General features: G+C 37.6%; 1 protein-coding gene across 2 annotated transcripts in view; it reads right to left on the bottom strand.

Annotated features, from left to right (window-relative positions):
* Positions 1–25,462, bottom strand: part of VWA8 (von Willebrand factor A domain containing 8) — a 391,323-nt gene that overhangs the window by 273,221 nt on the left and 92,640 nt on the right. For both annotated transcript variants that reach the window (XM_020977001.2, XM_020977000.2), the window contains exons 5-12: positions 24,930–25,097; positions 19,877–20,041; positions 19,398–19,447; positions 16,003–16,111; positions 13,400–13,504; positions 7,429–7,560; positions 6,379–6,513; positions 6,217–6,294 (exon numbers count right to left, since the gene is read on the bottom strand). In XM_020977001.2, coding sequence (XP_020832660.1) covers positions 6,217–6,294; positions 6,379–6,513; positions 7,429–7,560; positions 13,400–13,504; positions 16,003–16,111; positions 19,398–19,447; positions 19,877–20,041; positions 24,930–25,097 — 942 coding nt within the window. The remainder of the gene's footprint in view (positions 1–6,216; positions 6,295–6,378; positions 6,514–7,428; positions 7,561–13,399; positions 13,505–16,002; positions 16,112–19,397; positions 19,448–19,876; positions 20,042–24,929; positions 25,098–25,462) is intronic.

The following is a 25,462-nucleotide window of genomic DNA, read 5'->3' as shown; positions in this document are numbered from 1 at the left end:
TGTCATTTTTGCAGCCAAGGTTGGTATAGGAAGACAAATCAGAGAGGTCTATGCACACTGGGAATAAAGTCTGGCCACATGGAACATTTCAGTGTAAGGAGAGGCTGCATAGAACTTTGGGTAAGGGCAGAAAGGGGTCTTAGATCTAGCACAACAAGGGCCAAAACCAGTATAATGTACAAGAACAGGTGACAAATGGCAGCTTTGTCACACACTACCTAGTTCCAGGTCACAGATCTAGGGATGACTGGCTAATAGAGGCTGAGTCCAGCAGCATCTACTATTGCTCAGACCCAAACTGTGCAGGAACTTGCAGAGCTCAAACCATGGGGACAGTGATCAGACTTTGCCTGGGATAAGGCTACTTTGGGAAAAATGAAAGCTAACAGGTCTCCAACCTGACTTCTCCCTGAGATCCTGGCCCTTATCTTTGCCAAGTTAAACTCTCCATGCAACCCTTGATTGTATTACATCCCATTTTTTTCAGCAGTTGTCTGTTCTCATTTAATTAGAAACCCTCTACCATCTTACTTTATGTGAGACAGTTGTGAAAGAGGAGATAGTGAGGGAAAGCATCTGAGTTATATGAGATGAAAAAGAGAGAAGAGGGACAGCTTAGCAAATGGCATGAAGATTTGAAGTGAAGTATGAGGCTTTTTCCTCAGCTGAGGACACCATGAGAGGTTTAAGGAAGGGTGAAAATGTTTGGAATAGCCACTGTGGTGGCAAATTGATGATGGGAGTGTATATAAAAGGACTGCCTTGCTGCAGTGAGAGCTCAGTTGAGATTATGTGACATAAATTTGTAGTGGCTCCAGTCAGCACTGTTCCATAATTTTCTCCAGCTCTATCTGGCAGCATGTAAGTAGGAGAGAAGGGAATGAATAGTACAATGCACTTGGACTACTACAACAGCCTCCTATTTGATCTCTCTTCCATCTTTCCAAACAGCTGCCTACGTGATATTCTAAAGCACAAATCTGACCACGTCCTGCCCCGTAATCAATAAGTTTCCCATCACTCTCTCTCGCCTCTAGGATCAAATGAAAACTTCTAGGGCTTCTAAAGTGTTTCATAATCTGGCAGTCTACATTTCCAGGACTATACTATTCTCCTCATACATCTTATGTTCCAACGAAACAAGCTGGCTTCACATTTCCTATAAAAAACTTTCTGTCTCTCCACCTCTATGCTTTTACACAGGCTGTGTCCCCCATCCTTGTCTCTCTTCATCTTCACCTCACAGAATTCCAAGTTTCTTTCAAAGCTCAGCTCATGTACCACCTACTTCAGGAAAATTATCCTGATCTCCCTAGTTGCCTATACCTACCCCCTGGAAATTACTGTGCATCTAGTTTGTACATATTTTACACTTAACTTCCTAAGGTACGTATTCTTTTTCCCCAATGGAAAGTAATGATGTTTTGGGGTTTTTTTGTAATTACATCCCAGTCATTGTAACAAAGTTTTAAGATTCATTGTGACACACTCAATATTTGTAGTTTCATGCTCTAATCAAATGAAATAACTGTCCCACACCAATTATTATATTTTACCTTAATGTTTTAACCTCAAGGAGTTTAATCATCATTTACTAAAAGGCAAAAAGGACACAAATAATGCTTGCCTAATATAGTGCTTTAATAGACTGATAATTTGAAATTATGAAATTATTCTTTACAGTAAAAAGTATATCTTTAATTCATTAGGGCTAGAGGGCAGTTCCACTTCTGGGAGCCAAGATAGCGGAATAAGAAGTAAATTGCCCTCACTCTCCCTTATTGACCTCTGAAAGCCTGGAAAATATCACCCCAAGAAAAATCCTGGAATAGCTGAGCCAACAGAAAGATGAGGTACAATGGTCTACTAGCCCAGCATGCTTGGGGGATTAACAGGAAAGGCTCCTCTGGCTCTGGGGGAGGTGAAGCAGTACAGGACAGGAGGTGTTCCAGCAAGCCAGAGGCAAGCCCCTCCTCAGCAACCCAGTAGGAGATCCTGCTCCCAAGGGTGGTGAAGCAGGCAAGTGACAACACCAGGACCTCCCTGAGTGCCTCAGTACAGGCAGGAGAACTGGTAGACACCAGCTCAGAAAACCATCATGTGGGACAGCATTCTCCAGCCAAATATCCCAGTGCCTCAGCACAACTCTGGGAAGCACAACTCCCCAGTGGATTGTCTGGGTGAGCAGGCACCCCCCAGGGGCCAGGCTCCCCACCCCCACTCTGAGCACTCCAGTTTTGCTGATTCCTGCACAGTACCAAGTAGGCAGCCAGAACCCTACAGCCTCCAACTAATAGCACCCAAGGCCCCAGCACACAAAGTTTGGGTCAGTGCTCCAGCAGGAGAGCTGAACTTTTTTTTTTTTAGTCAGGAAATAGGCAAACACCAGGAGCAAAAAGCAGAAATAGACAATGACCACAGATTCTTATTATGGGGACAGGGAAGATCAAGGCACAAATTAAAAAGAGGACAACATTGTCAATACACCCCCACCCAAAAACTCAAAGGGAAATATGAACTAGTCTCAAGGCCAAAAAGCCTTCTTGGAAGAGCTGAGGAAGGATTTTAAAAGTCAAATAAGAGAAGTAGAAGAAAAATTGGGGAAAGAAATGAGAGGTATACAAGAAAGAGTCAATAGCTTGGAAAAGGAAGGATAAAAATTAATTGTAGAAAATAAGTCCTTAAAAAATACAATCAGGCAAACGGGGGGAAAAAAAGTACACTGAAGAAAACAACTCCTTAAAAAGAAGAATTGGCCAAATGGAAAAGGAGGCACAAAAACTCACTGAAGAGAACTCCTTAAAAAGTAAAATATGCCAAATGGAAAATGAGGTACAAAATCTAATAGAAGGGCTAGAAGGCAAAGCAAAGAACTCCTCTCAAAGTCTCCACTCAAAAAGAGCTTCATTCCTACCACCTATACTCCTTGGAAGGACTCCACTAGGCTTTCTTCTCTAGCTCCCTTCCCCCTATACCCCTTTTCAGCTTTCTTTTTCGTGTTGTCTTCCCCCGTCAGACTGTAATCTCTTTGAGAGCAGGAACTGCTTTTTTCTTATTTGCATACCCAGCACTTAGTACAGTCTGGCTGGCACATAGTAGGAGCTTAACAAATATTTACTGACTATTAGCCTTTAAATGCCTCAACAATATTCACTCCAAGTCTTAAACAATTTGAAACTAGACTCAAAAACTGTAGTCAGAATATTATCTGTGACAAGGGAAAATCAACAGTACAGATAGGTCTTACAGGGGTGGGGAAACCTGCAGCCTCAAGTGTGGCCTTGAAGGTCTACAGAGCCACATGTGGCCTCGAGGCGGCAGGTTCCCCACCCCTGGTATGTTAGGAATATAGCAAAGGATTGTACATAAGCTAGTTATTTTGACTGTTGATCCTTTCCAGGGCAATTCTTGGAAGAAGTAAACAACATACAGAAATATCTAAAGGGTTTGAACTAACTTTTTGAAAGGCATTTGGAGATCATACAAGTCACATAAAAGAAGTCAAAAGTAATAGTAGCAAGAAAACAGGACAGGATATAGTAGCATCAGTAAGCAAGAGAACAGAAGAGGATTTAGAGTCAGATAGAGAGCCACACAGTCTTTGAGGTGAAAAGAGCAAAAGTTTAAAATCAATACAGAAGCCACTAAAAAGGAAAGTTTGAGTTCCTCAGGAGACAACTGACAAAAAGTTACTGAGAAAGAGGAAAAAAAGGAAGACAAAGGAAGGAAAAAAGCTTCCATCACAGAGGAAAAAATAGAAAGAAGTGGAATTTAGAGATTATGAAGGAAGTAGAAGGATTTGGCATCAGTCTGGATATAGGAAGGAAAGTTTGGCTGAGAATTCAAAGATGACCCTAAGACTGCAACATACTTCATACAGTGACTATTTTAACCAAAAGACTGGTAAAGTAATTTTTTCTTAAAAGTTTATGTTGGATTCTACTTAGTTTTTAAGTCCTTCCAGTGTTTAAATACCAAGGAGGTCTCCCGGATTGGAGACTTTTTGGGGTGGATTTGAAAAATGAGATATGTAAATATGCCCTAATTGGGTTAGGAAGGAAATGGATCCTTTCTCTAATACCATTAAATCATTAACTTCAACACTGCAAAAATGATAACCAGTTAGGTAAAATAATTTGACCTAACAATCCTGCCAAAATACTTTAAGACTTTTTTATGGCCCATTATAAAACATATTTTATGCACTGCTACAAATTTGGGTGTTCAGGCTATGCCTTTATCACATAAAACCCAATTCTAAAAATAGTCAGGTCTAAAAATAATGGCGTGTTCACATCAGTAAAACCACAGATTAAGTGTAGCTTTATAAATGCACAAATAACAGAGAAGTCTCCAAGTAAGTCTACTAGGGGAATAATGTTTACTCACTTGTTCCCAATGGGGCTCCTGCATGCATATTATTTGGAGGATAGGCCTCTACAACATGCATATTTATGGAGACTCCAATACTATCAAAACCAAATAATTATTTGATTCTATTAATATAGCCCTTTTCTCTTTGAAAGAGTGAAGTAAGTATGGATTACAACTCTCAGCATCTTTCAAGGTAGGCAGTCATATGCTTCTAGTATTTGCAAAATATCTGTAGCAAACACCTATGATATATAAGGCAAAATGCCAAATACTGATTTAGGCACTAGAAATAAAAAAAAATTTAGATAAGATATTGATCCTGCCCCTAAAGTTCCTAAAATAAGAATCATAAGACATGTATACAAATAATTATTACACAAATGAAAATGCAAATAGATAAAAGAAATGTAAAACAAGAGCTAACACTATGATGAATACTTCACAAACACTATCTCATTTGATAAATGCTTACTTAATACTTGCCAGGAACTGTGCTAAGTAGAGATCCAAAAACGAAAAAAAGCAAAAATTTTTTCTAAGAATTAACCTTCAGTGAGGTTACAACTTTTTGCTCTTTTTCCCATGTTCTTCAATCTGAAGCACTACATTCATCTTTACTGTTTTCTTTAGGATTTAGGAAAAATGTTTTTTCCTTAACATGAAAAAATGTTCTAAAATGTATTTGATAAGCCAATTCATTTGTCTCTGAAATTAAACAATTCATTGCATATTTTCCCAGGACACCATTAAGACAGTAATTGTGTCCTATAGTATTCAATACATCAATAAATCCCCCTACCCCAAAGATCTTCTCTAAATGACAACTTAGTGTACAGAAAAAATAATGTACCCAAGAGAAGTAAGAAATGTGGTCACAAAGAAAGTTTTAAAATGTTTTTTACAAAAGAAGGTTCATTCTGTAGCATCAAAGTTACTGGTATCATGTTACTCTCTCTCTAATTCCTTCTAAATTCAATGCAAGACAATTCAACAAGTGTTTCTTGACTACCTTAAAACTATATAAAACAAATATTACTCAATGAAACATTCAAAATGCAATTAAAACTAAGGTCACAGCAGTAATTGGTTTAAATTATTTCAGTAAAAATCAGATGTCTTTCTCCCAAGTATAAATATGTCTAGGATTACACAAACCATTGGAGCTAAAATACTAAAAAGCTAAACCATTAACTAAGAGCACAAAACAAAATTCTAGTGTAATGAAACTGCTTCCCAAAGAGTAAATGGGTATCATCTAAATCTACCTGATATGCATATGAGACAAGAGAAGAGAGAAAGAGCTTTCTGGAACTAAGCATGCTATCATAACCAGACATGGCCTAACACATAAGCATTCAACATGCTTTGCAGGGGGAGGGAGGATGTTTCAGGATTAAAAACATATTTAAAAGACATGCCACCATATTATAACATGCCAGAACAACAAATGTTAGTGGTTTTTTTTTAACCACAATATGTCCATGACACACTACTCTACCTGTATAATCTGTTCCCTGCATCATTATACTAACCATAAACCAAGATAGTTCCATGCTTCTCTAGAATCAGTCATACTACTTAGTTTTCCACAAAACTCTTAAAGAACTACTAAAAAAAAACACAGCACATGCCAGAATAATATTTCAACACTGGTATCTTATATCCAACAGGCACCTCAGGCACACAGTCAAAATTATATACAATTATCACACTCTCATTTGGTTATTCTTCTGTGTCCGTCATTTAACAGGAAGGCATTTTTTTACCAAGAAATTCTGTAGATAGCCCAAATACTCTACACATCTATTCTTACAGTGTACACATATGCAAATGAACAATTACCTGATACAGCATGATAGGCTCTATATCATAACCTAAAGCATCAGCAAACTCCTTGGCAATGACTGTTTTTCCACAACCCTAGAAAAGAAAACACTCATTGAAGGGATTTACAATTGCACAATTTAAAGCAAACAAACAATGCACTTATGCTGTCATTCTTACTTTTCCTCCAATTAAACACATGTCTTTAACCATATGAGACTGCATCATTTCTGCCAATAGCTGCTTATGGCTTAGAGTCTTTATGAAATGGTTTGATCCAGAATGCTGATTTAATGGCCTGGTCCCAGCTGGCACCTATAATGAAACAGAGGTAAATGTGATACACAAGAGGAAGCCTATTCTATTTTTAGTTTATTCCTTTTTTGTACCCAAAAAAGCTTTTCTTAAAACACACATTATTTAAGGAACACCGCTTTATTTAAAGCCTCACTAGTCCACTAAATCTAAACCAGCTACTAAGGTGAGATAAGCATTTACATAAGATCCATCAGTAAAGTATACTAAAGCATTTCATTATCTAATTACCCTGAGGCAACTTTTTTTTTTTTGTCTATTATACATGCAAAGATCTGGTTCCCATTTTCAGAGTCCTTAATGTATCCACCTGCCATACTGTAATATTAAGGAATATATCACAAGTCATTCTTTCAGAAAAATCAGATTGTCTCTTAAACTACTGAGACTAAAAATTACAGATGCCACTGCTGTAGATTTGTTTCACCTTCTAATAATAAAACCAGTGACTTTTTAGAAAGCACTTACATTTTCCTTTGTAAAAAAAAAATGCCAAAAAATTTTGTTTAGAAAATTGTGTATTTTAAGATTATATTTTGCCTCTTAAATCAACAAGAAGGAAACAAGAATTAATCATGTCTTGAATTTACTGGGAACTAATTAACTTGGCTAAAAAAACCTTACAAAATAATGGTATTAACTATTTTAATAATAATAACAATGATTGTACAACAACACAGCATGATTACACAACAGTAAATTTTGTCTTTGGAGGGATTCATTCTTTTCATGTTCTCTTTTGAGGTTTTCTTTCATTAAAAAAAAAATCTATGATACATTTTTTAAAAGCAAACTATCCAGGAAGGCCTTACATCCTTACATGAAATAATAAACAAACAAACCAAAAAAAAAATCAAGATTATTATCTAGCAAAGGAAGCAAATCTTAAAACACTAAGAATCTGGGAATCACCACCTCAATGGTTGCATCTTTGTTCCCCAACTGGAGAGTCACAGCAGCTTTATAAATTTGGTTTCCTGGAATGCTTTCTACTCTCACAATCCTACTGGGAAAGAGAGAGTTTCTTGAATCCTGTAGTTCAAAGCGCTGTAATTAAAAGAAAATCACAACAAGTTTTATTTGAATCCTCAATGCCTGAAACCCAATAAAAGTTGATTCTTTGTTAATTCTGTCCGAAATTCTCTACGTACATTTGGTATTTTGCAACAGTACACTCCTAGGACAGAACTAGTGAACTTTAATGTCACATGATGCTATGAATAAGCACAAATCTGTATACATGGTGTAAAAATACTACTCACAAGGACAGTAAAAGAAAGGTACAGCAACAGAACATTTCCTTTAACAACTTCTTAAACAAGGCTTATAAAATGTGATTTTATAACTAAAGAAAAACTTTAGCAGATTATCAATATGCAGTAGTGGCAATCTGAGGAATTACATACATTTTACCATGCCATGTGGCTCAATTCCAGTCATTTTTACATAGCTTGTTCAGAATGTGCATTTTAAACTTATACATTTTCAACATAAAAATATACCCAACCTAATTAAGTGAATAAAGTATTACTGGTTTGGTAATTTGAATGGGTCTTTAATATTTATGACAAACTGAATCACAGCATACTTACCTTCCATTAAAAAAGGATGACTGATAGGTTACAAAATGGATAGAAATTACTGTTTGCAAACATTATTATATAGTAGAAGTTCCTAAACTATGGACTCCTCTAAATCAGAAATTGAGACATTGTGGTAATTAGACAGGTGCAAATGATTCCTATGATTTCAGCTAGCTCAAAAAGTAGTCTGGTCTAAAGGTGGCATGGAGTGGTGGTGAACACAGAGCCCAAAAGACTTGAATTCAAGTCCTACCTCCTATACATTCTGGCTATGGGAGTCCAAGCAAATTGTTTAATCTCTGAACACTCATGGCAATGCTCTAAGATTATAAATTATAGAGAAGATGCCAACATACACTGGTAGAGGGAGATTCCCCACCTAGGAATACCCTATATCAATGAAACCACAGATACAGCCTTTAACTTTGTCTCTTCACATAACAAAGTTCTCCCATCTGTACAATGAGGTGCTTAAATTAGATGACCTCCATGATAAAAATCCTTTTGTCATAAATAATGAATATTTTAACTTCTAGGGGCAAAGCTAGATGGGTGGAATAAAGGAACCAACCAGGCTCTCTCAACATTCCCCTCTAAACAATGTCTCAAATCGAATTCTGGAGCAACACAGCCAAAAAAAATGTCAAGATGAGACATTTTTGAAGCTCCAGACAACTGAAGACATTGGAAAGAGAGTTCAGTGACATGGGATGGGGGATGGCCCAGAGCACACTTATAAGCAACATCTGCTGTGGGCCTTGGATGTGGTGACCGTGGCCATGGCAACTTCAGGAGCTCTCAAGTCAGAGATGGGAAGCAGATCTGGCAACTGGTCAAAAGGAGATTACAAGGGATCCCTGTGCTGGCACTGGGCACAGGACTGGATGCTGGGTGGCAATTCCATTGCCTGTACCAACTTCTGGGTCAGAGTTCACATGCAGAGAGAAGCACTTGCAGTCACAAGGGATCAGGGGCCCTAAGGAGTAGTATCACTTGCAGCTCCAAGAGATCAGGGGCCCTTCCTTGATAAGGACCAGGCTGCAGACCAAGAAAGCAGTGACCACATCTCTCTCCAGATCACACTACCTGGGGGATGCATTGACAACTTCCAAATACCCAGAACTAGCTCTGAAAACAGCAGTGTGAAAGAGCCAGAAGCTTGGGACAGCTCCACTCCTACCTCCATTCCCCCAGAATAGAGTCCAACTTAAAGTTCAAAGTTCAAAGAAACTAGGAAAATGAGCAAGCAACAACAACAAAAAAGAACCTGACCATAAAAAGCTACTATGGTGACAGAGAAAATCAAGACACAAACTCAGAAGATGACAATGATGTCAAAACAGTTATAAGCAAAGCCTCAAAGAAAAATGAATTGGTAACAAGCCCAACAAAAATTTCTGAAAGGGCTAAAAATACTTTTTAAAATCCAGTAAGACTGATAAAAAAAAAATTAGGTAAAGAAACGAGAGCAAGGAAAGGAAATTATAAAAAGACAATCAACCGCTTGGTAAAAGAGGCACAAAAAATACTTAAGAAAATAACACCTTAAAAAACAGAATTGCCCAATGGAAAAAGAGATGCAAAGGCTCACTGAAATGATTCCTTAAAAATTAGAATTAAAATTAAATTCTTCTTTTGTTTTGTTTTGTTTTTTGGTTAGGCAAAGGGGTGAAGTGACTTGCCCAGGGTCACACAGCTAGTGTTATGTGTCTCAGGCCACATTTGAACTCGGGTCCTCCTGAATCCAGGGCCGCCGCTCTACCCACTACGCCACCTAGCTGCCTAGAATTAAGTTCCTTAAAAATTAGAAGCCAATGACTCCACGAGACATCAAGAAATAGCAAAACAAGGTCAAATGAATGAAAAATATATAAGAAGATGTGAACTATCTCATTGGAAAAACAACTTACCTGAAAAAGAGATCGAGGAGAGATAATTTAAGAATTATTGGGCTGCCTAAAATCTGATAGACTAGATATCATATTTAAGGGAAAACTATCCCAATATACTACAATTAGAGGGTAAAACAGAAATTGAAAGAATCCACCAATCACCTCCTAAAAAAGATCCCAAAATGAAAACTCCCAGCCAAATTCCAGAACTCCCAGGTCAAAGAGAAAATACTTCAAGAAGCCAGAAAGTAACCACTCAAATAATGTAAAAGCACAGTTAGGATCACACAAGATTTAGCAGCTATCATATCAAAGGAGCACAGTGCTGGGATATGATATTCTGGAAGGTAAAAGAGCTAGGATTATAACCAAGAATAATCTACCCAGCAAAACTGAGTATAATCCTTCAGGAGAAAAAAATGGATATTTATTGAAATAGAGGTCTTTCAAGCATTCCTGATGAAAAAACCATAGATGAATAGAAAAATTTCACTTTCAAACAACACTGAAGCACAAAAAGGTAAAAAATGAAAATGAAATTATAAGGGACTTGATAAAGTTAAATTGTTATATTTCTATATTGGAAGATGATAAATGTAACTCTTAAGAACTATCATTATTAGGGAAGTTAGAAGAATTCTATATAAAGAGTGGGCACAGGAACTGTTTATTATGTTGGGATCATCTCAAAAAAATGGATAGTTAAGAAAGAGGGATGCACTGGGAGCAGGAGAAAAGGAGAGGAAGAATGGGGGAAATTATTGCAAATAAAAGAGGTGCACAAAGAGACAGCTTTTACAGTGGAGAAGGGGGAAGTAGCAGGCAATGCTTGAACCTCACTCTAATCTGAATTGGTTCAAAGCAGGAACACACACACACACACACACACAACACACACACACACATATACACACACACATACAAGAATACAGAAATCTGTATTACCCAATAAGGAATTAGGAGGGGAACAGGATAAGGTAAAGAGGTAATAAGTGATAAAACAGAGGTCAGATTAAAGGAGGTAGGAGTCACAAGTAAAACAGACTTTTGAGTAGAAATAAGGCAAAACACAGAGGAGGATAAACAGAAGAAAAAAGAATGGCAGAAAATGCAGTTAGCTATCATAACTGTGAATGGGATGAACTCACACATAAAACAGAAGCAGATAGCAGAATGAATTAGAAACTAGAATCCAAAAATATGTTGTTTACAAGAAACATACTTGAAACAGAGAGAGACACACACAAAGTTAAAACAAGGGGCTAGAGCAGAATCTATTATGCTTCAGCTGAAGGAATATTATAAATTTCAAGAGTGACCTAGTTCATTCAAGGAGGATAAAATACTTAACAAATATAACATTCTAGGTTCCATAGAGAGACAATTATCTTTTCACACATTTAGTCTAAATAAGTTTCAGATTTTTCTCTCATAGACACAGTTAGTCCCTAAGCATTTATCAAGTTATCATTATGTGCCAGGCACTGCGCTAAGCACTGGGGATACAAAGAAAGGCAAAAATGTGGCGCGCACCCTCAAAGACCTTCCATCCTAATGGGGAAGAAAGACCACATCAAATAATTCTGTCCATATATTAGACACACACACACATATTTTAAATGAAAGGTAATCCCAGAAGGAAGGCATTAGGAGGAAGGAAGCCAGGGAAGTTAGGAAGCTAAGATGATCACAGAGAGTATTCCAGGCATGGCTCAAATCCACTATAAAAGCACGGAATCAGAAAACAGAGCACTGCATGTGAGGAATAGCCAGCATGCAGAATGTATGGAGGGGAGCAAAGGTGTTAAGCACAGGCCTTGGACTCCCAAGTGCAGCAGAACCAGATTAAAATGTAATTGGGAAATATTTAGCAAAATGAATAAAAATAAAATAAAACAAAGATAATATTACATTTTAAAACTAAGTCAATCTACAGCCCTGAGGGATCCTTATGTATGGATTACTGGCCACAGTTTCAATTTGAATCTGACTCCACTGGTGTAAGGAGAGTAGAAAGGGAGGAAGAAGACAGGTTGTGAAAGGGCTTTAAATGCTAAATAGAGGACTTTATATTCGATCCTGGAAGTGAGAGTAAGCCACTAGAACATATCAAGTGCAAGAATTGATATGGTCTGGTCTGTGCATTAAGAAAATCACTTTAGCACCTGTGTGGAAGACAAGATTGCAGGGAAGAAAATCTTTAAGCTGAGAGATGAAGGTTTCTGCAAGGGTTCATGTGAGAGCTGATGACGCCCTGATAAGGAAGTGGCCACGTGAGTGGAGAGGCCATTTACAAGAGATACTATGAAAGTAGAAATGAAAGGACTTCACAGTAGATTAGATATGTAGGGTGAAGAGTGCAGGTTGATACCATGGTTTCAAGTCTGGGTAACTTACAGGATGTGATGACAGGAATAAGGGAAGCTTGGAAGAGAGAAGGGGATTGGACATGCAGACATAGTTTAACGCAGAGATGTTGATACTTAACGAAGTTCACATAAAGGCAGTACGCCAGTGAATAGAAGGCAGGCCTTAAGACTCAGAAAGACCAAATTAAAGGCCTGACTCAGACATCTACAGGATGTACAATTCTCCATTTTCCAACAGAAGCTCTACATTGTCATTACGCTCACCTGTATCACCAACTTCAGTGTGACTGACTAACCCTGGATTTGATACCTTGGCTTTGGCTCTTGCTCTAGTGATCCCCCTTAAAGAACACAATACTCAGATCTAACACTTATTATCTGTGTGACCTTGGGCAAATCATTTGACCTCTGTGGGCCTCAGTTTCTTCATACATAAAATAAGGTATTTGGACCAGATGGAAGGACAGACGGAAACAAGCATATATTAAGCATTTACCATGTGCCAGACATTTCACAAATATTATCTCAGTTGATCCTAATAACAACCCTGAGAAGTAGATGTCACTATTATCCCCATTTTGTAGTTGAGGAAACTGAGGTAAACACATTAAGTGACTTGGCCGGGGTCACACCGCTAATAAGTATGTGAGGCTGGATTTAAACTCAGGCTTTCCTGACTCCAGGCCCAGCACTATATCCATCATGCCACCTAGTTGCCTTCTCTGGCTTCTAAGATCCCTTCAGGCTCCTAATCTATTATCCTATGACCTGATTCCCTGATTTCCACTTATTTGTTTCAAACAAAAGACTGCCTCTTCTGTGCTCGGATTCTCTTGGTCCTGCTTCCTGCTCAAACTCTCTGGATCTCTCTGATAGGTCATTCTGATTCTTATTTGTCTTTTCCTATCCTCCCATTAGAAAGGTTTCCACATATGACAAAGCCCTAAGAAAGATGTGCTGAGCTCGCTCTGGGCCACCCCATGGCATAAGAGCCACAGTGACACTTCCATAGATCTTAAATAATATCACATCAGGTCCTTACTTTTAAGACATCTTCCACTGCCATCTTGCCTTCATGTCCTAGTAAAATTGTGTAAGGGTAAAGCCACTGGATTAAATGTTGGATTGACATTGCAGGGAAGGAATCCTAATCAGAAGAAAGAAAAAAACAAATAAAACATCATATTCAGTATTTAAGAAAAATGTGATAACAAATCACCATATAAATCCTTTTGGGAACTGACAAGGAAATAATTTAGAAGAATGTTCTCATTTAAGGGAATTAAAAATATACATTTTATTAATGAATTCCTCTCACTTGAAATATCTTCTCCAATACTTTAATGGAGCTTTGAGATCATCAATATGCAGATTACAACTGATAAATCCTTTCTGATACTGCCTGACTCCTGTCCATGTCCTCCTATAAGCTCACCTCAGGGGATGATATTGATGAGATGATGATGATGATGATGATGATGATGATGATGATAATAATAATAATAATAATAATAATAATGATAGGAGCTAACATTTAAATAGTACTTTGAGGTTTACAAAGCATTCTACAAATACCTTATTTTATAAATACACCGGGTGCTATCGTCATCCTCATTTTGTAGATAACGAAGTTGAGACAAACAGAGACCATGGTCACTCAGACAGCAAATACCTGATGCCAGATTTGAACTAAGGACTTCACTGATTTCAGGTCCAGTATTCCATCCACTGTACCAATATTCAAGAATCCTTCTTCTAAATCTTTTGATATTATACATATATGAATGGAGTCTGCTGGCTATCCATAAATTTCTGCCACATCACCAGGCTACCTCCTTTTCTAGTCATACATCTTCCAAGAGCTAGCGTTCACACTGCTTCTCTTAAAAAAGGTTTTCATTAGTTATGTGCTGCAACATATCCAAGCCCTACTATGGGCCTATTATCCTACAACCTTACTTCCTGACATCCTTGCATTCTATAATCTTCAACAAATAATGCATCAATAGAAGAATATTGGCAAAAAAAGATAGGCTTTTGTTTCAGACAGAAGCTTGTGATACTTAAAAGCACTGCTATATTTCTCAATGAAATACAGCATATTGACCTCCTTCTATTCATTTCTGGGCCCAATTCTTTGTTGCCCCTATAGAGAATGCCCAAAATAAAAGTATTGAATGACAAGTTCTATGGGCTGTCAAGCCAATTTCATTTTTCATTCACAGGGGTTTTCCTTTCTGAATACTTAGCCAAACTCTTTTGAGTGATTATAACTCTTACTAGGAAGCTCTACAAGACTTGAAATGCCATTCAGACAGGAGTAGCTAGAAAATCTCACCATTTATAGAAAATTCCTCTTCCATTTGACTTCGAAGATGGATATCCTCCATGTCAGTGACAATAATCTGTGGCAAGCATGTCTCCCCGTTTTATGCCTCACTTAATAATCAGAAGGGCATCAAATAAAGTTATCTATCATAGCATGAATTCAAGTAATATTGTCTAATTTTAGAATATGCAGGGGAGACACCATCCTGTAGAAGACACCTTGAGCTGGCATTTTGCTTTACCAAATCAAATGTTTTTTATAGTCCATAAACTTATTCATAGTTTGTCTGCTTTTAAAAAGATAAATCACAATTATATAGGGCTTTCAGGCTTGCAAAACACTTTAAATATGAGTCTCATTACAACTTTGTTGGGAAATTTTACAAATAATATCCCCTTTGTAACAGATGAGGAAACAAGCTTCCAAAGGTTAAGTGACTTGCCCATGATTGTACTGTTAGAGGTGTGACTAAAATCCAGGTCTTCCTGACTCCAAGTTCAGAATTTTTTCCAATATACCAAGCTGCTTCTATAACTTTTGGCCTAAGGGGAAGAAACTGCCAAACATCTTTCTTTCCCTATCCCAATCACAGAAGAATCACAGAATTTTAAAGCTGGAAGAGACTCCAACAACAATTAATCCCTGGCTAAAAACAATAATAAAACTATAGCAGCTTGTGTTTTATAGTTCTTTACAGTTTACAAAATGCTTTACATATATTTATCTCACTTAATCTTCACACAACAAACCTTTGAGGAGATATCAAAATTCTATTACTCTACATGTTAACTATAATAAGTAGCACTTTGTGACTATTTCTAAGAGAACATCAGTGAAGCTAAATGCACACTGCAGATAAGAATTCATAGGGATCCTGGCTAAGTAGATAGAGCACTGGGTTTGGAGCCAAGAAAGTCCACCTTTGACATGTACTGCCTGTGTGACTCTGGGGTAAGTAGCTAAAACTCTCTAAATCTCAATTTCCTTATCTGTCAATAGGGAATAATAGCATCAACCTCACAGGGTTGTTATAAGGATCATATGTTTTGCAAACCTTAAAGTAAAGGTATTATTATTATTGTTAATTGTCACAGATAACCAAACCTCAATGAAAAGACGTGGTATTATAATTCAAGAAATATGGAAAACAAAAATACAACCACTTTTCTCCAATGACTTATACTTAGAAACTATTTCCTTCTAAAAACCGTTTTAAAGTCACTCTCAAAGTATCGTCAAATAAAAACATAACTTGTTCTGTGCAAATCACATTGTTTTCGCCATATTTGATGGTCAATGCTTCTTTATACACATACCAGGATTTGAACTGCAGCTGGTAAACTATCTAAAGGAAAATCAGGAAGTCCAAGTGTAGAAGATTCTTGAGAGCAGAGTGTAGTAGCAAATGACAATACCTGAGAAACCCTAAGGATTAAAGTTTAATACAAGTTTAATTTTATCACATTTTAAGTAAAGAAATAATTAGCAACATTATGACTATCCTGCTCCCATATCATAATATTCTCCCCATCCCAGTGATTCACCCTGGAGTGTCACTGTACAAACACTGCTGACCATCTCCCACTGGCTACTCACTTACTCCTCCCACTCTCACTGCTATCCCTCAAGTTTCACACTAGATATACCCTCTGCCTGCTTTATAGTAAACAAACTTGCTTTCATCTTAAATCTTTTCCTTAAATTTTCTGTCTCTCACTAAGACCTGGCTACCTACTAACAATACTGCATCCTTGGCCACCCTTTTCAGTACTGGTTGAACTTTCACACATACTCCTCACCTATCTGGCCATGGTGGGAGAAACAGAATATTCATCCTATTGCCATTTCCAGATTCTCCCTCTACTGACATCACTCAGTAATCTCTTCTCCTTTGAGGTTCATTCAATCTATACTTATCACTTAATCAAGATTCTTCTGGTAGCTGCTATCTACTGACTCCCAGGACATTTTCCTTCTCTCTTCAATGTCTTCAGTGCCTAGACCACCATCTTTCTCTCCATCCCAAATCCTGCATTCATACCAGGGAACTTCAAAATATATCCTGATACTCCCTCAAATACTAATTTCTTAATTCCTCAATTTACTTATTTTCCATCATCTTCTCCACCATTTCAACTCAACTGCATACAGAGATGGTCATGCCATCACTCACAAGAGTTCTCCTTTCACTTTCATGAGCTCTGGAACTTCTTTATTTGATCATAATCTTTTATCATTTCATCTTTCCCTATGCCTTATGACCCCATAATCCTGTTTTTCGTATTCATAATGACCTCCAATTTCTCCATCCACTGGTTCTGTCCCAGGATATCACTCCTTCTCTCCCTGCACTCACTAAGCCTCCCTCCTTCCTTTCCAGTCTTGACTTTTTTGTGAATCAGCTCAATTCTGCATTAAACTTAACTCAAATCACTTCCCCCTTATTCTATTGCTGATCATGACTTGCCAAATTTTGAATTACTCCCAACATCAGCTGTCTTCATTCCTAGTCATGCGCTCCTGAACAGAGCTTGAGAAAATCATGAAACCATGCTGACTGGGTCCATTCCAAATTTATGTCACATAATTTCAAATGGCCCCTCACTGCAGCAAGGTAATCCTTTTATACCTCCTTAATCAACTCTCTATAACCCATTCCCCTCCTCCCACCACCAGTGGCTTTTCAAACTTTTTACCTCCTCAAAGGACCTACTGCAAACCTTCTCCCACTTTCCCATCTGAGAGCCTTGTCTCATAGTTCACCAAAAGCATTAAAGCAACCACCCATTCAACAAGACTACTTCTCACCTCCTCTCATTTCATGTCACTCAGATGTTTCCCCTCACTATCTCGACCTTCACCCTTGCCTCACATTAAGAGGAAACCCTTTTCCTCACCAAGGCACTTTTACATGGGCCCTTGATCCATTCAATCCTGTATTCCCTAGCAGATTTACTTCTCTATTATCCTCACTCTTTCACTAATCTTCAGTCTCTCTTTATCCACTGATTGCTTCTCTAATGCTTACAAACATGCCCATGTCTCCCCTGTACAAAAAACAAAAAAAGAAAACAACAAAAAAAATCCCACCAATCCATTCACCCATATTGCTATTGTACTATATCACTCCTCCCTTTCAAGGCTAAATTACTAGAAAAGCCATCTATAACTGATGCCTATACTTCCTCTCATCTAACTGGCTTCTGAACTCTCTGCAATCTGGCTTCCAAACTTCATATTTAAACTGAAACTGCTCTCTCCAAAGTAACCAAATCTAACTGCCAATCTAATGACATGGTCCGTCATGCTCTTTTTCTTAATACTCTCTTCACTCTAGGTTTTCAAAACACTGTTCTCTCCTGCTTCTCCTCCTATTGATCTGACTGTTCCTTTTCAGTCTCCTTTGCTGGATCTTTATCCAGGTCGTGCCCATTAACTAGAAGCATCCCCCAAAACTCTATCCTGGGCTTCACTCTCTTGTCCCTCTAAATGATCTCACTTGGTGATCTTATTAGTACCTATGGATTCAATGATCACCTCCATGCAGATAATTCTCAAATCTATTTATCCAGCCCTAACCTTTTGCTGATATCCAGTCTCTCATCTCCACCTACTTAATGAACGTCTTAAACCCAACGCATCCAAAACTGAACTCATTATATTTCCCTCAAAACTCTTCCCTCTTCTCAATTTCCCCAGTACTACTGAGGGCCCCACCATCTTCCCAGTTCCTCATACTGGCAATCTAGGTATTATCTTTGACTCCTCATATTCCATCTGTTAGCAAATCCTGTCAATTCTACCTTCACAGCATTTCCTGTGATCCCCTTCTCTCTCCTAACACAATGACTGTCCTGGTATAGATCTTTATTATGTCTTGATTGGATTTGTCTCTCTCATATCTCTTCCTATTTCAGTCCCTCCTTCATCTAACTGCCAAACTGATCTTCTTAAAAATGTAAATCTAACCAATACCATCCTCTTATTCAGTAAACTTCAGTGATTCTGTTACCTCAAGGAAAAAAGATAAAATCCTCTGCTTGACCTTTAAAACCTTTCATAATCTGGTCCAGTCTTCTTACGTTCCACTCCTCTCTATATTCTATATGATGCAGTGACAATGGCTTCCTTGCTGCTCCTTGAAAAGAGCCACTCAGTCTCCTGACTATGGGTTTGCACAGGCTGTTCTCCCTTGCCTGGAACTCTCTTCTTCTTCCTCTCCACTTCCTGGCTTTTCTGGATTCCTTCAAATCCCAGCTAACCTCCCCTCACCCACCCGTCTTCAGCAGGGAGTCTTTCATAGTCTCCCTTCAATGTTAGTACCTTCCCTCTGAAATGATCTCAAATGTACCCTATAAATAACTTGTATGTATATACTTGTCCGCATATTTTCTTCCCCTTTAGAATGTGAACTCCTTGAGGGCAGGAAGTATTTTTGACCTTTCTTTGTGTCCCCAATACTTCACTATGTGCTTGGCATACGATAAACATGTAATAACTGCTTGCTGACTTAACAAAACGCCAAATCACTTAAAGACGGCTTAACAACTTATTAACACATATGAAATTAGTATACATTTCAAGAGCTAGTTAGATACCTGTGATTATTATTCAAGTCCTCAGAGTGGATATATTTCTAATTTAAGGATACATTCTAAAAATTTATGGTTGACTCAACATGGCTTAACATAATATACCTTAGACCACTTACCTCTCAGCAGAAACATTGGACCCAATTGAGTACAACAATTTAAGTTGGTCCTAAAGTAGAAAATGAAAACAGTCATCAAATCAATTACTAAGGTGTATCATCAAACATCAAACATTAACATTTCTACCCTCCTAAATGAGCAGACACTAAGCCATTTATATCAAAAAGTCCTCCCAAAGTATAATGATGTTAGTTCTAAAATAAAAACCACCAAGCCTCCCTCTTATCTCATTCCCCATCCCGTATCTTTCAAGACTTAATACCATTGTAAGTTCTCCTGTTATATTCTGAAGAACTTGTCCAACCTAATTCCCATTAACCACTTCTGGATCATGCACACACACATGCGCGTGCAAGCGCACACACACACACACACAGAGCAAAAAAAAAAAGTGTAAACAAAGTACTTAAAACAGTGGCTTCATTAGATCCAAATATAAAAACTGAGGAAAATACTAAATATTCTGGTTTATACTAACCTTAAAGGGTAGATAGTAAATATCTCTTGCTTGAAATCTAGAGCGAAGAGGAGGGTCTAAAGGATTTCCAGAATACCTCGGTACTGGTAAACCCAGGGCAATCACTCGAAAATCTTCACTGACTCTAACAATCCTCCATGAATCTAGCTCTGTTTTGGTGTGATCCTACAGGGACCAAAGGACAATAATTAGAATGCAATGAATTGACGTAAGGAGGTGAGATTCACACATTCCTGCAAAGCTTCTGCTGTGCATTTGGTTAATCCTAGTTCAGGAGAGCTGTGCATCAAGAATATGAAAAGTAAACAACCAAGCAAAGAAAACCAATCTGAAACGTGGCAGATGACATTATAGGGATCAGAATGATGGTGCTCAAGATCTGTTAGTAAAGGAAAGGTAGCCAACAGAAAATAAGGTCAGATCTAAGACAGGACAGGTGGGGAAAACACCACGTACAACTTCACAGACTAGAAGAAATGGAGTCAGAGAAGCAAATTATTTGCAAAAGGGTGACTGGAGACCAAAACAAGTGATTGAACCTAACAGTGTCTTCTCATCATGACTGAAGCATATAAATATAAGTAACCAGTTCATTTCCAGGCAACCTCCTTTCTGGGAAGATACTGACAAGCGTCTGATCAAGTGCTATGCGGATTTAGGTGTTGAAAAGACAGAACCTTTCTAAGGTTTACATTTAACTAAAGCAAAAATGAAATATCACACTATATACACACACAAGCCACAGCATTTTTTCCCCAAATGCTAAGCCTAACTTAGGAAATGCTTAGGCAATATCAGTCTGGGTTATCAACTGTGTTAGACACAGTGAAAAATCACATTTTTAAGTAATCCAATCTCGTAGGTCCTAAAATATCACAATCTAATAAGGCTCTAATTTCAAGGCTGGAGATGGTGGGGTGGGTGGGAGACACACTAAATGCTATGAAAAAAAAAAGCCAATATAATGAATACTTTTAATCAAGTTTAACTAGAAGGACTGAGTTTACAATGATATTTACTTTTGAGAAGATTGTGTGTAGTTAGATAATTGTCATGTCAAATAATTTCCAAGGAACAGCTCTAATCCAAGTGGCAACTCAAACCTATTTTCACGTGACAAAACCCTGCTCAATATAGTATAAAAAATGACTTTTCCAAAGTCCAGACTCAAATCCACAAAAAAGACACAGAATAAGAAAAGTCTTTCATCATTAGTCAGTAAATTTAAAAAGAAACACATCTGAATTTTTTCTAATCAGCTAATAAGAATGCTTTTAGCTAATGCCACCTCCAAGGACCAAATAAAAGTCATTTGGCAATTAGAAAGGGTAGAAGAAAGAAGGTTCTGCATAATCAATTCCCACAAATGAATTTAAAGTCAATATTCATTTCTGGAAATTAACTACAACAATATTTTAAAGCCATGGTAATTAGATTATTCTCAATTATATCTCCTAATTGAACCAGACCGAGATAATTTTTAGAAAAGGCTGGAAGAAACCTATCAGATGGTAGAAACACAAGCATATGAACACCTATTTAGGAGTTATAAGAGAATCCCAGAAGTCTAGATCATATGAACTACTTCTACAAAATCCTCCCCCAAATCTACAAAATCCAGCCTCATATCAAAGACTTTAAATGACTGTAAACTCACTCTGTTCAGAATAAGCCATTCCATTTCCGGTCTGTTCCAACTGCTGGGAAGTTATTTCCTTATGTTAAGCTGAAAACCGCCTTTCTGTGACATCTATCCTAGGTCCCAAAGGCATGAATGGAAGGTACAGAGGAGCCATGCCCTCTTCCACATGATAATCCTTAAAATATTTTAAGGCTGTAATCCTGCCTTACCAAAGTCCTTTCTTTTTCAGACTAAACATTCCCAATTCCTATATCACATGTTGATGTGAACACGGTTTCAAGTCTCCTTCAGTCACCCTTCTTTGGACTCCCTCCAGCTTGTCAATGTCTTTTATAAAACACAGCAGCCAAAAAAGAACACAATACTTGCAATGTTGTCTGAAGAGGGGATAGTACAACATGACTATCAGTTTACCAGTTACCTCATTAGACTCACTGTATTTCTGTTAATATATCTGAAGACACAGTAACTTTTTTGGCTTTCACATAAGGTCCTTGAGAGCAGCGACTGCTTTTTGCCTTTCTTTGCATCCCCAATAGACAATGCCTGGCACACAGTAGGGGCATAATAAATGTTAACTGACTGTCTACTAAAACTCCTGGGATTTTTATCACATTAACCAGTTCCTACTTATTAGTCCCTCACCTTTAATCTGGATATCTGATTTTTCAAAATTCAAGTGCAGCACTTACATTTATCCTGAATATCATTCATCTTATTAAATGTGACTCACTCTTCAGTGGTCATCAAACCATAGCCAGAGGACCAAATCCGGCCCTGTTTTTGAATGGCCTTAGAGCTAAGAATGTTTTTTACATTTTAAAATAAAACTTTTAATAAAAACGCAAAAACTATTCTTAGTACAAAAACAAGCTGAGGGCTGTAATTTGCCAACTCCTATTCTGACTATCAAGATATTTTGGCATACCAATTCTATCTTCCAATGTATTAACCACTTAATACCTTTAACTTCATATCACCTAATATTTTAATTAGCAAACTATCAGGCTTCATCTTAGCTTTTTTGTTTGTTTATTTCATGATTTCATTTCTATAGGGTATTCTCAGTAAGAAAATTCCCTCTACCAATGCAGATTAGAACCTGCCCTGCAACTACAGACTAAGAGAGGTTAAGCAACTTGTTCACAATCAAATGGGTAGTATGCGTCAGAGACAGGACAGCATCAGATTCAGATATGGACATGTACTTATAAGTCATCTAGCCCAACCAAATTCCTTATTTTAAAGGAGAGGGAACTGAGTTCCAGAGCCAGTTAAGTAGTAAGTGGAAGAGAAAGGACTCCTGACTCCATGGCCAGCACTCTTTCCTCTGCATCATGTTTGCCTCTGAGGCTAGGTCTCTATCCATAACTGCTTCTGAAAGTTACTGAAAATAAAGTACGGACAAGAACAGCCCTAAGACAGAACTCTACAGCACTCCACCATGTATTTTTCTTCAGGATGGCATTCATTCATTCATTAATCTCCTATCTCTGGGTTAAGTATTTCAGCAAGTTCCAAGTTAACCTAACTGGGCTATCATCCAGCCTGTGACTCTCCATTCCGTCAACAAGGATTTCAGTGACTGTCAAGTACCTTGTGAAATCCAGTCACAGTGTGTCTCTGGCATTCTCCTGCCCTACCACTTTAGTGACACATCAGAAAAAGAGATAAGGTGAGTGTAGAATGTCTTGTTTGAACTTAGCCCACACTCCTTGGTAGTTAGTTGTCAGCACAATCCTTTGTGGGTGCTTATAAAATATATTTAACAAAGATTTTTAGAACTAGGAATTGACATCGAATCCACAATAATCTACCCTGTTCCCTGTTCTGAAAATCATCATAACAACTGCTCACCTCAACTCTTCCATTTTTAATAACTCCTCAAACAACAGCTCAGCAATCCTCTCTGCTAGTTCTTTTAGTACCTGTATGTGAAAAAAAAGGTATCTGAACGCCCTTACTATCTCCTCCTTGATCTTAGGTTTCCAATAACAGTTAATCATTTTTTGCTCACTTTCCAATTTCCCTTTCTTGAGAGGCAACATGGCACAGAAACTAGAGTGCTAGACTAAGCCAGACTTGGTTTCAAAACTCAACTTTGACATTTGTTAGCTGTATGACCAGGAACACGACATTGAACATCTCTGAGCCTCACTTTCCTCATCTCTAAAACAGGGATAGTAACACCTGTGGTAGCTATGAAGCTCAAATTAGATAACCTATGTAAAGTTCTTAGCAATTTTAAAGCTATAAATGTCACCTATTATTAATGTTATTGTTTCCCTTTCTTGAAACTCAAAAAAAACCCCAATTACTGCTGTTACTACCTGTGTGACCTTGAGAAAGTCATTTCATATCTGGGAGTCTCAGTTTCTCTCTTCTGTAAAATGGGGGTCAGGGACAGTTGGACTAATCAATGACTTTCAAGATCACAGTGAGCTCTCAATCTATGATCCTTCGACTAGACTAGATTCTAAGATCCCTTCCAGATCTAGAACTATAATTCTATAACCCACTCTGCTCCATCTTTCCTTACACTATTTTTATAAGACTAAACCACTCTCTTATATTGACCCTCAGTTATCTTTCTTCTTTGCCAACTCTTCTTCCTATATATCTGAGGCCATCAATGAGCTCTCTCCTGACCAGTTCCCTTACTTGTTGTATTGGTGGATCAGAAGACTGTCAGATAAAGCACAAATAAACTTCAGAAAAAGATATGACACCACCTCATTTATTACTCAATGGAATAATTTGATTCCATGTCACCAGAATTTATTTCTTGAGAGCTTGTCATAGCTCTTGAACTAGCTTCCTTTTATGAGTCCCAAGTTATTCAGTCTAAGTTATTCATAGATTGCTAAATGAGCTGGACAACATTAGAGAGCTTAAAAAGCAACAATCCCAACAAAAATCTGCTATTTCGGTTAGCAACCAGGGACATTTCAATGAATCAATACCAAAGTATTTGCTGAGCATCATGCTAGGCAAATAGGGAGTTACAGAATAATAATAAGAAGCTAAGAAGATTAATAGTTCCTTGCCAAAAAAAGGAAGAAAAGGATTGTTAGACATTCTTAAAACGCAAGCAGACATTATTTCACTCAGCTGCAGTCAAGGCATATAAGTACACACCATAGGATTTCCTGAATGTAATTGAAAGTGGTTTACCTTCAAATCGAATCTGTGAAAGAGCTAATGTCTCAGAAACCCTCCATGGGCAATATTCACATGAATTCAGCCAACAATATGTCAACAAAGGAGCACTGGGCAAATGGCTGAGTCATGTGGATTTGTATGAGGAAATGGAGGGGTTATGATGACCATTTGGGAACAGAAATTACAGAAGAATTTTCCCTCTCAAGATCAAATTAAAGAGAAAGCAACTGTATTTGTTCCTTTGCTTACCTGTAAGAGTTTGTCATAACGCTCAGCAGACATGAGGAAGCGTCCATCTTCAAGCTGCATCTCTCTGTTCTCCAATAAGTTGTTCAAAACAGGCAAGACATTCCTTTCTGCCTTCTCCAAGCCTTCTAGTACAAGGGTTCTACCTTCTGTGGCAGCACGGACAGCACACTTTTCCCAATAACAACAAAATTAGGATATGGAAAACAGTAAAATATAGCATAATTTCACATGAAACCTAAAAAAAATGAAGCTATAAATTATAGTAAACAGTGAAGTACAAGGTACCATGAGTGCAAAACATTGGATGGATAGACTATTATACTTGGTCAATATATCAGGAGGTTTGGGAGACTGAACGGTTAAAAAAGAGAGTTCAGTGAAAAGGAAATATATTGGGAACTAACTGTGGCATGAAAAAATCCTTTCAATAAAGCTCCAAAAATAAAATTAATATACAAGTCATGGTTCAAAGTAGGAATCTTAAAAAGAAAAACTATTGATGACAATAACTCTCTTAAGTGCTATAAATATCT

Source organism: Phascolarctos cinereus, unplaced genomic scaffold, assembly GCF_003287225.1.
Source record: "Phascolarctos cinereus isolate Bilbo 61053 unplaced genomic scaffold, phaCin_HiC Scaffold_7;HRSCAF=346, whole genome shotgun sequence".
In the NCBI taxonomy this organism is placed as follows: domain Eukaryota; kingdom Metazoa; phylum Chordata; class Mammalia; order Diprotodontia; family Phascolarctidae; genus Phascolarctos; species Phascolarctos cinereus.
This window is presented reverse-complemented; position numbering and strand designations above follow the sequence as displayed.